General features: G+C 42.3%; 1 protein-coding gene across 1 annotated transcript in view; it reads left to right on the top strand.

Moving 5' to 3' along the window:
* Positions 1-10,236, top strand: part of LOC142490448 (G-protein coupled receptor 54-like) — a 197,769-nt gene extending 187,533 nt beyond the window's left edge. The window contains exon 5 of the mRNA XM_075592805.1: positions 9,889-10,236. Coding sequence (XP_075448920.1) covers positions 9,889-10,236 — 348 coding nt within the window. The remainder of the gene's footprint in view (positions 1-9,888) is intronic.
* Positions 10,237-13,708: the final 3,472 nt, after the last annotated feature.

Genomic DNA, 13,708 nt, shown 5'->3' with positions numbered 1-13,708 from the left:
CGGACATAAAACCAACGTGGTTCAGCTCTGGAGATCCCCTGCACCTCTACACTATTAAAGAAATGTATATTAATAAATATTAAAAAAGCATCAATACACGTCCCCCCCTCCGCCCAAACCCATACAGTGCAGTAATGGGCAAAATAACTATTATCCAGATATGGATAATAGATTATTTGCCCATTATTAAACACTGCATTAGCATACATAAATAAAATAAATAAAGTTATACTTACCACAACAGCAGGTCCCTCTGTCCTCCGTTGCCAGAAAGCATATATACAAAATAAATACATTCTAATGGCCCCTAACCCCTTAATCACCTTAGCGGTTACTAACTGCTATAGTCATAAAGGGGTTAACCCACCCTGACCCGGGAGGCCTAAGCACCCACCCCAGACTGACTATACCCACCCTATACCCATTGAGTAGTATAGTGGTACATCATACCCATATAATAATAATATGGGCATGATAAGCTTCTATAGCACTCAATGGGCATCCTAATCACAATACAGTAATACACAAGACACACAGTAATAAAACATAACTAAACTCCAAAAAATCACACGTCACTAAATAAAATCAGTAGCCAGCTCATCCAATCAATAGAAGCAATTACATCAACGATGAATAAATTGAACCATTACCCAATCAAACCAATTAATTCCTAAACCAACTCAAAATGAATAGTAACACTAACCAATCCAAACAATGAATTACTCCAACATTAATGAATGTAACCATTGAAAGACAAAGAAATAAATTAAAACAATTTCTGAAGTAACCATAAAACATATTAGCTAACATAATATAACAATAAGTACAAGCGAACACCAATCGCAAACCTTTTATTACATTAAGCATGAACAAACAAACAATCACATCCACATAATAAACTGCAATGAAAAATAGCACCAGCAATAACAAGCGAGAAATGCCCCCCAAATATTGGCATAATAATGTATTAATCTGTACCCTAAAGAGGTACACATTAATATATTATCAGTCAATGTGCCTCCCCCAAAAAATCAAAAAACACATCCAATGAATAAACCTGTTAAAAGAGACATTTACAAACATTCAATATATTACTTACCATTAGAAGCGGTGGCCCTCCGACTCCCGGGGAAACAGGAAGCTCACGTACCTTGAAGGCCTCCAACAGCATCCGATGCCATCGCCATGAAGATCCCCAATCTTCTTTTTGCTTTCTTTAATCACCTTCTTCTATCTTCATCTGTCACCATTTCTTGTTTTTCTTTATCTTCTTTCTTCATCTGTCAATCCAAAATACCCCATGTTAAATCCCAGCCGATGCTGTCTCGTCGGCTTCTTGGGCTCAAATGAGGCGTCACGGCCTTAAATAGGGCTTGTAACGTCAAATTTGCCCTCCAAATGGTTAACAGCCACCTGATTGGCTGTTAAAACCATGCTCCGACATAATTTTTTTTTTTTGCTGTGACATCACTTAAAGGGAATGATGCCAGCCAATCAGAATGGCTGTGCTTCATTTGCCTTTAGGATGACGTCACGAAGCCGGCGTCACATGGTATTTCAGCCAATCAGATCATGGGAACCAATTCCACACTCTGATTGGCTGAACTACCTTGTGACACAGCGGCCATCTTGGATTTAGTGACGTCATGTTAAAGGGAATGATGCCAGCCAATCAGAATGGCTGTGCTTAATTTATTGCTTTTTTTTCATTGCAGTTTATTATGGATGTGATTGTTTGCTTGTTCATGCTTAATGTAATAAAAGGTTTGTGATTGGTGTTCGCTTGTACTTAATGTTATATTAGTCGGTGGTTTGGGGCATAAGTCCCAACAACAGTGCTCAATCCAATTCTGAACTGTTAATCAATAACAGGCTTGAGTCCACATATCATGGTAATAGGAAACCAATAAAGCCAAAAGATAGAGTATTGGACCCAGTGCTATTTGAATGCAGCAAAGACACTAAATATTATTATAATAGTCCACGTGTCAGAGTATGTGGAAAACACCTGTCCCGATGAGGAGAGGCAGATCAGCGGGCACCACGATGCAGGAAGAAAAAATGCTGAAGCTGGACTGTGCTGTATACAAAATCCTTTATTGTAACATGGATAAAAAGAGGAGGGGAAGCCTACCCCTGCACCTCTAACGCGTTTCACCCAGTAATTGGGCTTTTTCAAAGAGTGACATTACCCGTGTGTGAGACCCTGAAATACCGGAAGTGGACCGGACGTGACGTCACCCAGCCAATGAATTGCAAGTATGCCGCGAGCGGCATGACGGGAAATTGAGTTCATGGCTGACTGGCGCTCGCGCGGCACACAGAGGCACCAGTGTCATGCGCAGTAGGGACAAATAGATTAAAAAAGCGGAGATAATTCATTTTTGCAATCTACAATATAAATGCAATAACAGTTCATGGTGGTTAATTAGTTGATATACTATATGTCATAAACATAAAATGACATGAATATAATGGTATGTAAAACATTATTATAAAATCTATGTTTATATAACTGTAGATGGCAAACTTATGATTACAATAATTGATTAAAAACAAGTAATGGCAAGGGGTAATGGGTATTTCCAATACATTAATATTGATATTCGAATAACTTTGTAGCATACAATTAGTGCATTTGTATAGACAGTTCAATTAAATCATGGTCAATTCAAATGAAGAATGTTAGTAATATAAGTGACAAAAATGCTAATGATATTCAAAATTGAAAATATAACAGCAATACCAGACCATTCTGTGATCAGTGTAAAAAATCATTAATATTCATAATGATGTATGTACCATGACAACACCAATATGAATACTGGAGACCAAATTTAATAATGTGTTCATGAATGATAAGAAAAAGGGGGGGAGGGGGAGGGGAAGGGGAGGGGGAGGGGGAGGGGAGGGGGGAGGGGGAAGTGGAAGGAGGGGAGGGGGGAGGGGGAGGAGGGGGAAGAGGGAAGAGGAAGGGGGGGAAGAGGGAAGAGGAAGGGGGGGAAGGGGGGGGAAGGGAGGGGGAAGGGGGAAAAGGAGGGGGGTGTTGGGGGGGGGAGAGAGGGGGGAGGGGGAGGGGGGGAAAAGGAAAGGGAAAGGGGGTGGTAAGGGATGGGGAAGAGGTGGAGGAGGAGGGGGGGAAGGGAGGGGGGAGGGGAGGGGAGGGGGGGAAAACACTATTTTCATATTTAATCCAAAAAGATTATCAAGAAATTGTATATTATTATCATATATGAACAAGTGGGATCAGTATGGTGAGCTGTGTTATGCTAATGGACAAATTCTCATAATACACAGAGCATTAAACCAGGTCCATAGTGTCTTAACACATCAAACAGAGAATTATATATTGGAACCGGAAGGTACACAAAGACAGGGGTGTTTTTTTCTTTCCCCTTTTCACATGGCAAGAACACATATTGTTCAAACATATTGATTGTTATTACTAAGTGGTGTATCTGTGGACAAGTCACATGGGCGAACAATATAATATACATGAGGACATATATGTATATCTCTCTCACAGGGTTCTCGATGGCAAGAATACATGATTTTTAGAGGAAATGTTTTATCTCCCAGTCTGCATTGATACCTCGAGGTGTCATGGTATCTAATGTGAAGATCCAGAACATTTCTTTTTGATTAAGAATGTTCTGACGATCTCCACGGCGGACTGGGATTGGAATGTGTTCTAAGCCACTAAAGGTGAGATGGTTTAAATTTCCTTTAGGACATTCCACAAAATGTCGTGCCACTGGGAACCTCTGATATTTGTTCTTAATGCTTCTAATATGTTCCATTATTCGAAGCTTTAATGGACGTATTGTTCGCCCTATGTAGCTCATACCACAACCACATGTCAAGATGTATACCACATAGTTGGTATTGCATGTGATAAAACTCCTCAATTTGATTGTGTTTTTATTTATCTTTGAGTGTATTGTTTTGATTGGCTTTGCATGGGTGCAGACTTTGCAAATAGCCACACTTGAAGAAACCTGTTGGAGGGACAAAACCCTTAGTTTTTGTATGTGGTTTTGTATACATACTAGGTGATATGTAATTAGATAGGGTTTTTGCCTTTTTAAATACAAATTTCGGTAATTGTTCAATATGTGGCTTGAGTTTATTGTCCAATGACAAGATGTTCCAGTGTCTGGTTATAATAGAGCGGATAATATTTGCTTGTCGACTGTGTTGTGTAATAAAATACAATGATGTTGAATCTTTCTTACAGTCTATTTTTTTCTTTTTCCTTAACAAATTGTTACGTGGAGTTTGAAAAGCATATTCAAAAGCCTTCTGTAAGTCCATTTTGCAGTATCCCCTATTATAGAATCTCAAGGCAAGTTCTTTTGATTGTTTTACAAATTGGTCAGTTGTGGAGCAAATACGTTTCAACCTTAAAAATTGTGCTTTTGGTATACCTTTGATTAAGGGGCGTGGATGACCACTACAGTATTTGCCTTAAGAAACGTATTCCTTGAGTTCGGCTTTCTGAAGATGTCAGGTTGGATAGATTGACATGAATCAACTGATAAAAGTAAATCCAGATATTCAATTTTCTGATGGTGATATGAAAAAGTAAAACGCAAATTATAATCATTTGTATTTAACTGGTCCACAAATTCCGTCAGGGACCTTGTGTCACCTTCCCAAATTAGAAACAAGTCATCAATGAATCTCCGATAAAAAGTGATATTTTTCCGAAAAAGATTAATGTGACTAAAGATGTGTATGTGCTCCCAATACCCCATAAACAAATTTGTGTAAGATGGTGCAAATGATGTACCCATTGCGGTGCCTCGTGTCTGTAGATAATAAGTAGTGTCAAAAAGAAAATAATTGTGAGTGAGTAAATATAAAATGGATTCTAAGATAAATGTGGTCTGTGCTGGTGATAAGGATGAGTGATTAAGGAAGTGTTGTACTGCTGCAATACCTTATGAGTGATCAATGATGGTGTAAAGAGATGTGACATCTAGTGTAACCCATAAATAATTAGGGGACCAAGTGAAGTTTGAAAGTGAATTAAGTAAGTCTGTGGAACCTTGTAGATATGACGGAAGTTTGTGGACCAGTGGTTGTAAAAAAATGTCAATGTATCTGGATAGTCCATCTCCCAAAGATCCAATACTCGATATAATTGGTCGCCCCGGAGGGTCGACCAGAGATTTATGGATCTTTGGGAGATGGTGAAAAATGGGGATCACTGGATTCTGGACAGACAGGAAGCGAGAAGGAAAGAAGCTTCCTGTCTGTCCAGAATCTAGTTCCAATATATAATTCTCTGTTCGATGTGTTAAGACACTATGGACCTGGTTTAATGCTCTGTGTATTATGAGAATTTGTGCATTAGCATAACACAGCTCACCATACTGATCCCACTTGTTCATATATGATAATAATATACAATTTCTTGATAATCTTTTTGGATTAAATATGAAAATAGTGTTCCCCGCACCCCTCCCCTTCCTCCCCCCCCCCATTCCCCCACGCCCCCCCTCCCTCTCTTCCCCCTCCCTTACCACCCCCTTTCCCTTTCCTTTTCCCCCCCCTAAACCCTCCCCCTCCCTCCTCTCCCCCTGCCCCCAACCCCCCCCCTTTCCCCCTTCCCTCTCCCTTCCCCCCCCTTTCCCCCCCACTTCCTCTTCCCTCTTCCCCCTCCTCCCCCTCCCCCCCTCTCCCCCCATTCCCCCCTTCCACTTCCTCCTCCCCCCTCCCCTCCCCCTCCCCTACCCCCCCTCCCCCCCTTTTTCTTATCATTCATGAACACATTATTACATTTGGTCTCCAGTATTCATATTGGTGTTGTCATGGTACATACATCATTATGAATATTAATGATTTTTTACACTGATCACAGAATGGTCTGGTATTGCTGTTATATTTTCAATTTTGAATATCATTAGCATTTTTGTCACTTATATTACTAACATTCTTCATTTGAATTGACCATGATTTAATTGAACTGTCTATACAAATGCACTAATTGTATGCTATAAAGTTATTCGAATATCAATATTAATGTATTGGAAATACCCATTACCCCTTGCCATTACTTGTTTTTAATCAATTATTGTAATCATAAGTTTGCCATCTACAGTTATATAAACATAGATTTTATAATAATGTTTTATATACCATTATATTCATGTCATTTTATGTTTATGACATACAGTATATCAACTAATTAACCACCATGAACTGTTATTGCATTTATATTGTAGATTGCAAAAATGAATTATTTCCGCTTTTTTAATCTATTTGTCCCTACTGCGCATGACACTGGTGCCTCTGTGTGCCGCGCGAGCGCCAGTCAGCCATGAACTCAATTTCCCATCATGCCGCTCGCGGCATACTTGCAGTTCATTGGCTGGGTGACGTCACGTCCGGTCCACTTCCGGTATTTCAGGGTCTCACACACGGGTAATGTCACTCTTTGAAAAAGTCCAATTACTGGGTGAAACGCGTTAGAGGTGCAGGGGTAGGCTTCCCCTCCTCTTTTTATCCATGCTACAATAAAGGATTTTGTATACAGCACAGTCCAGCTTCAGCATTTTTTCTTCCTGCATCGTGGTGCCCGCTGATCTGCCTCTCCTCATCGGGACAGGTGTTTTCCACATTGTCTACAACATCAGCAAAGGAGCACACAGAACCGGTCTTCATATTGTAAGTACAATTGCTGCCCCGTGAGAGCTGCACCAGGCACATAGGTTTATACAGTTCAGAGAGACTGGAGAGGTCTTGGGGGGGTTTCAAGACTTCCCCCTTACAACTCTCCATATCTCTGCTAGACCTTATGCCATCTAGGGGTTAATGCTTACAGCTTCAAGCATGCACCAATATACCATGTGATCCGGTTTAAAAGCAGAAAGACACAGCATTATTTTTCAGCAGTGGGTCAATATTAAGCTCTGTAGCACTGGTTGATTGGGGTCCTCTACCCCAATATTTTTGCTTCCACGTGTCAGAGTAAATGAAGGGTTAACATACCATTGGTGTGTAGAACTCTGGCATACAGGACCCTTATGCTGCAGCACTGTTCCTGGTCATCAAATCTCCATGTAAAGGGGAAATACAATACTCACAGATATCTGATTCCTTTGCTGCGTGCAGCACGCTCAATGTTCAAGCAGAAGTAGAATCCTAGGATTCCAGCGGTGCACAGCCAAGTAGAGTAGGGGAACAGCAAGGTGTGGGTTAAAAATATTTATTGATACAACATATTATAGGGGACACACACTCTGACGCGTTTTGGACTGGTATAGTCCTTTATAAAAGAGCTGATTCGCGCCGTTCATCCCCACAGTCTTAAAGAGCAAGCCCCACCCCCCTGCGTCATCGCGCTGCCTGTTTTTGGCGCGAAAATCGCCGAAGTTCAACCTGATTGGCTGCTACTCCAAGCGAATGGGAAAGCCTGCTGCCGTGTGTATGCATCGCGAGGAGGGGAATGACGCGCGTCTGACACCAGCGCGTAGACCCCTCCGCTGATACAGCCGGCGTCGTTGCTAGGTGCTGTTCCCTAACAATAACATTGGGCCATCTCTCCCCGTGTATAATACATTGCTATGCATTGCGAGCTAGCGGATCAGCGGGAGGGAGGGTGGGAAGGAAGGAAGGAAGGAAGGAAGGGGGGGGGGTAAGACAAAAAGACATGTGGGGAGAAAGGAAGGAAATAAAATTAGCATGATAAACCTTACTAAGCTAAAAACATAGGAACATTTAAATAACATACAAAGACAATCAAACATTGTATAGCGAATCTAAAACTGGAATGGAGGTGACATATTCAGGTAGAGAACAATAATTAATCTTCAATGTTTCCATATAACCATATTCAATTAATATTCATAAAATCAATATAACGTATATACTAATTCATTTTTACCTGTTATAATGTGTAAGGAAACATGTATTACTCTAGTCTGTAAACGTTATACAATGCACAATATGGGGAGACTCATATTGAGCCAAATTGTCTTGAAAATATCAATTGAAACAATTGTTATATCTGATAAGCGGACAAAATAACAGGCCTCAAACGCAGGCTAATCATATACAACATATAGAAATCATAGTGGACAATGGGTTTTATTCTAACAGTGATGTCTAGCAATAAATGTTAATTTATTTATACAAAAGCTTGTTGGATTTTTTTGGACCAAATTGTTCATTTTGATATGCATAAGGCAAGTCAAACATGGATTGGGCACACTAGATGAATTTAAATAAAGAAGCAGATCTTTGTATATTCAGTTAAGGAAATGTTTAAGCTCCCAATCTTGATTCATGCCCCTGGGTGCCAATGTCCCAAGGGCATAAATCCAGAACATCTCCCTGCGGTTCAGTGATGCCTCCCTGTGTCCTCCTCTAGGATGTGTATAGATGTTCTCAATGGCGCTGTATGTGAGTGTTTTAATTGATCCTGAGGGACATGTGTTGAAATGGCGCGCTACAGGAAAGCGTTCATCACGGTTCTTAATACTGCGGATATGCTCTGTAATTCTGACTTTTAATGCCCTAATGGTCCTGCCTATGTAGCCACTGCCACACGCACATTTCAGTAAATAAATTACAAAATTAGTATTGCACGTCATAAATGACTCTATGCGGTGAACATGACCAGTGTGAATGTCTCTTACTGATTTTAATGGTTCAGCATATCTACAGAGATTGCATTGGCCACATTTAAAGAATCCCTTAGGTAGATGTTTAGTATTTTTAACCTTAGAGCCAAACAGACTAGGGGATACATAATTGCCGATGGTTTTGGCTTTTTTGAAAACCATTCTGGGGTTTTGCATGGTATATGGATCCAAATCTGCATCTAATTTGAGAATTCCCCAATGTTTTTGTAAAATGAACCTAATCTGTTCCGCTTGTTTGGAGAAGGTGGTTATGAAGAATGGACACTGATTCATTCCATTGTTACGTAGTGTTTTTTTGGGGTTTCTCTTTTTTAATAGGTACTCCCGATCTGTTTGTAAGGCATGATTAAATGCCATCTCCAGATCCCTCTCTCCATAACCACGATCCCTGAACCTTTGTTTCAGTTCCTCGGCTTGTACCATAAAGGATTCTTTTGTGGAGCACAATCTTCTTAATCTCCGAAATTGTCCTTTGGGTATGCCCTTTATGAGTGATCTTGGATGGGCACTGTTTGATCTGAGCAGGGAATTTTTGGAGTTTGTTATCCTGTAGATGTTGGTCTGTATTTGTTGGCCAACATCTATATACAAATGTAGGTCTAAATAGTCAATCTGTGAGTCACTATAAACTAATCAGGGCTACTAGATGTGCACGAGTTTGAAAACATGGCGATAAGTGGCTTATCACAGCTCGTTTAGCGATTTTTTTTTTCCCTCAGGAAAAAAATTGCCAAAAAGGTCTCTTATTGCCGACTTATCAGGGCTTACTGAATTACTGTAGGCCTTTTTGGCGATAAGGCGTTGATAGTGGCTTATCAGTGCTTAGTGCATAGGCCCCTCTGTGTCTCCCTGCTTCACTTTTGAATCTTATATTTGTGTAAAAAAAAAATTGCCGTCTCTGAGGTGATGCAAACTTGTCTTGTCAAAAACTTGCGTCAGATGTAAGAACCACTTTCATACATTTGAAGCAAATGGGGGCAGAATATGGAGCAATGCATCAACGCAAATGTCTATTTATACTTTCTTTATGTTGATACATTTCCCCCAGTGAGTTTCTATACACAGACCTTCTCTTGATACCTCATGATATTACACCCGTCAGAGACAATCTTGAGTGGCATGTAAAGAGTATCTGCGATACATGAAAATTTTGATTGAATAATCTTACGAAAATGTTTTCTTCTCATCTTGTTACATCAGTGAGTGTTGATGCATTTCATTTTACTGCCTTGTACAGGTTCAGCTCCTGGCAGAAAGATCTGAGGCCATGCGAACAAAGATCTCCAAGATGGTGGTGGTAATAGTTTTACTCTTCACCATCTGCTGGGGACCAGTCCAGCTGTTCATTTTATTCCAAGCTTTCGATTCCGGCTTTGAAAGGAGTTATGAAACCTACAAACTCAAAATCTTTGCACACTGCATGTCTTATTCTAACTCCTCCATTAACCCTATTGTTTATGCTTTTATGGGGGTCAACTTTAGAAAATCCTTCAAGAAAGCCTTTCCTTTTATTTTCAAGCAGAAGGCTGTGAGCATAGTTGTACCAGTTGTCAACACTGAGATGCAGTTTTTAGCAGGAACTTGACAATATTCTTTTGGTAAGAACCCATTTCCAAGCTATTTCAGTAAATTGCTTGTCAGCGGGTTGTCTATGTTGTGGAGTATAAAATTATATTAAAATTCAGTCCAAGCACCATTTACATTTTCGTTTTGGAATATGTTGAAGCAGGGGGTCTCCAGAGATTTACCGTATTGATTTCAACTTCGGAAATCCCTGCTTTTAGAGATACATACCTCCGTAGGTGATGCGGGTATTTCTCCTGTTTAAATGCCTGTGTCATATGGGCCAATAGGAAGCCACATGGCCCACAGGACATGAGACATTTAAACAACAGAGATACCAGCACCTCCCTAAAGTGATAACAATCTCAGGAAGCAGGGGGTCCACGGAGCTGAAATCAAAGTGGTTCACCTCCAAAGAACTCCTGCTTCAAATGTATTATAAAAAATATATATATATATATTTTGTAATGCTGCTTAGACAGCTTTAAGATATTTTTCTTATGTATGAGAAGAATAAATAAAAACAGAAAGAAATCGAGTGCAAATATCACTTATAGTAGTTGAATAAATTTAAAATGTATATAAACCATGCCAAAAAGTTATTAAAAAAAAAATCTAATAAATTATAAAACAAATACAATACTCAGGAGTAGTGTAGCTACATAGAAAAATACTATTTTCCAAGTCTTGATAAGTACGAGAGAAACAGGATCGTTGTACAAAGTGTCCGAAAGGATATATGAAATTAAAAACAGCAAAAAAATATATAGTGCAACACTGTTTTAAGTCACTTTTGGTAATGTAGGTGTAAGGAATCTCATTCACAAGGTGTGCAAAATATTCAGGCAGTGAGGTTATAAAAAACAACTTTAGATGAAACTTGGCATCTTCAAGCGATATCCGGAGTTTAAATGGGAATCCCAAAACATAAAAAAGCAAAAAATCAAATATAGTGCAATATTGTTTTATACAAAGTTAAAGGTTAAAAAATAATACAGTACACTCACAAACAAAGATGTACAGCAAGCATTATGACCACCCTGAGTCAGACAGAGAGCGCGAGAGGCTACAGCATGGGACGCCAAAGCACTCTCTCCTCCGATCCAGCCAGTCACATGCAGATGTAGACCATAGGAACTGTGGGAACGTGGAAGTGCTGGCGAAGGAACAACGCAGGGAGCTGACAGCGCACCAGCCCCGCTGCAGAAGCCTGCATACTCACAAGACCACTACCTCCATCGGCAGATGTATCCCTGTGAAGTGTATCGTGCAAATGCCCTGGCAGAGGGTTACTATGTGAGTAGCCCCCTGCTGTTGTGCTTTTTTATGAATACATCAGTGACAGTCTATACTATTGTGTCTCTCTGATTTTGTTGCATATTATCCACGTGGGACAAAAAGAGTGTAACGGATGGTGGGACTCGCTCTTCCCAGCGTGTCCTCGTCACCTTGGTCCCTCCGGCTAACCCTTCCCTTGCCGATCTCTGCTTCATTCCCTCACGGCGCGGTCACGCTCTGGTTCGCGGTCTGCGCGCATGCGTTCCCGTCCCTGGTCTCCCGTCAGGGGGCTCACGCCCCTCGGCGTACCTCTGTCTCCCTACCTGGTTCCTTCGCTCCTTCCCCCTCTCATACCCTCCAGCCGAGCACCACCTCCACAATCCTTCCTCCACACTCTGGTACTCGCGCGTCGCGCACGCGCAGGGCTGTGTTACAGAGGGCGCGCGCACCCGCTCTACTTTACAACCCTCCCCAGGTACTGGCTCTGCCCCCCGGAGCTTGCAGGCTATTACCCTAGATTACCTCCCTGTCTAATCCCCTGCTCCCTCACACCTATCCCTGCAAGCTCCCAGACAAACCCCTGCTCCACCCCTTCCTGCTATTTGTCTTCCCTCCTTTATAACCCCAGTCTGTCCTCTCTGTCCTTGCTCTGCATAGCTTTCCTGTAGCTCCTGTGTGTGCAGTGTCTATGCCCAGCTCCCTTATCTGTTTCAGCTCTGGTTCTTGTCCCTGCCCCTGTTTGGATTCCCTTGGTTTGAACTTGAATTCTGCTTTGGACTTTGACTACGCTGCCTTCTCCTGCCCTTGTACTCTGGCTTTCAGACATCACTACGCTGCTCTCTCCTATCCCTGGACTCTGGCTCTTGGACAATACCTTCCGACCTCTGGCGCCCCGGACTCAGCAAGTATAACGTTAACACTTTCTCACCAGGCCCGGAAACGAAACTACCACAATCCGGGCACGCCCTCACTGCTGTGGGTGCGTGTTATACCCTTACCCACCTCAGTACTGGCCAGGTCTGCGGGCATACAGGCGTTACATTATGCAGAGCCCAACAAATGCAGACCCCCCTGAGGTGGGCCAAGGTGTTTCCATGGAACACTGGCAATTTCTTAGCAATCAACTCACTGATGTCACTGAGAAACTTTCTACCTTATCTCTCCGGGAACCTCTTGTGACACCACCTACCCCGGTCCCAATACCCCCAAGTACTCCGGGACCACGTATTCCACCCCCTCGCTTTGTCGAGGATTCCTGAATCAGTGTGAGGTCCAATTCGAAATGTTCCCATTCCACTTCCCTACTGGTCGTTCCAAGGTGGCCTACGTCTATGCCCTACTCCCTGGCGACGCCCTCGCTTGGGTTTCTCCCCTTTGGGAACACCGATCAGACCTAACCCAAGATTATCTCAAATTCCGGCATGAGTTCCAACAAGTTTTTGATACACCGGCGCATAGGGAGACTGCTGCTTTCTCTTTATTTTATCTCTCCCAGGCTCGTAGGTCAGCTGCAAGATATGCGGTGGATTTCTACACCATCGCCGCAGAGACCCAGTGGAACGATGAAGCTCTCGCTGCGGCATACTGGCATGGTTTGTCTGAATCTCTCAAGGATGACCTTGCAGCTCATGCCCGGCCTTCATCTCTTGAGGAACTCATCGCTCTCAGTATCCGAATGGATCAGCACACTCAAGAACAACGCCACAAGCGTCACCGCTCTCGTTCTCTTTCACCCTTGCCTGTTTCTCTTAGATATCCTCCACTGCCCTTTCCTGCGTTGGACGCTCCCGACCCGATGAAAATTGGTAGCCAACAGCTTCGGCCCGCTGAGAAAGCACGACGTAGGGAGAAGGGTCTCTGCTATGAATGCCGTTCCGCAGAACACCAACTTCGCCAATCCTGCTTGAAACCGGGAAACGGGAATGCCCAGTAAAGGTAGAGGGGCTTCTACTGGGTACTATCTCTCCTTGACCCTCTCTCCCAAAGGAACTTCCTCTCCATAACCCTTGTGGGTCCTGATCTCCAAATAGAAGTTGAAGCGATCATCGACTCCGGGTCTGGTGGCAACTTTCTTGATCACGCCTTTGCTTGCAACAACCATATTCCGCTAGTCAAGAAAAAGTCATCCATCGGGCTCCTCGAGGCCATTGACGGTTGACCGCTTCAACCAGCATTCACCATTTGGGAATCCATTCCTCTTTCCCTGACCACCGCGG

This window comes from Ascaphus truei, chromosome 1, assembly GCF_040206685.1.
Source record: "Ascaphus truei isolate aAscTru1 chromosome 1, aAscTru1.hap1, whole genome shotgun sequence".
Taxonomy (NCBI): Eukaryota; Metazoa; Chordata; class Amphibia; order Anura; family Ascaphidae; genus Ascaphus; species Ascaphus truei.
Note: the sequence above shows the minus strand (reverse complement) of the source record. Positions and strands in the feature narration are given on the sequence as shown.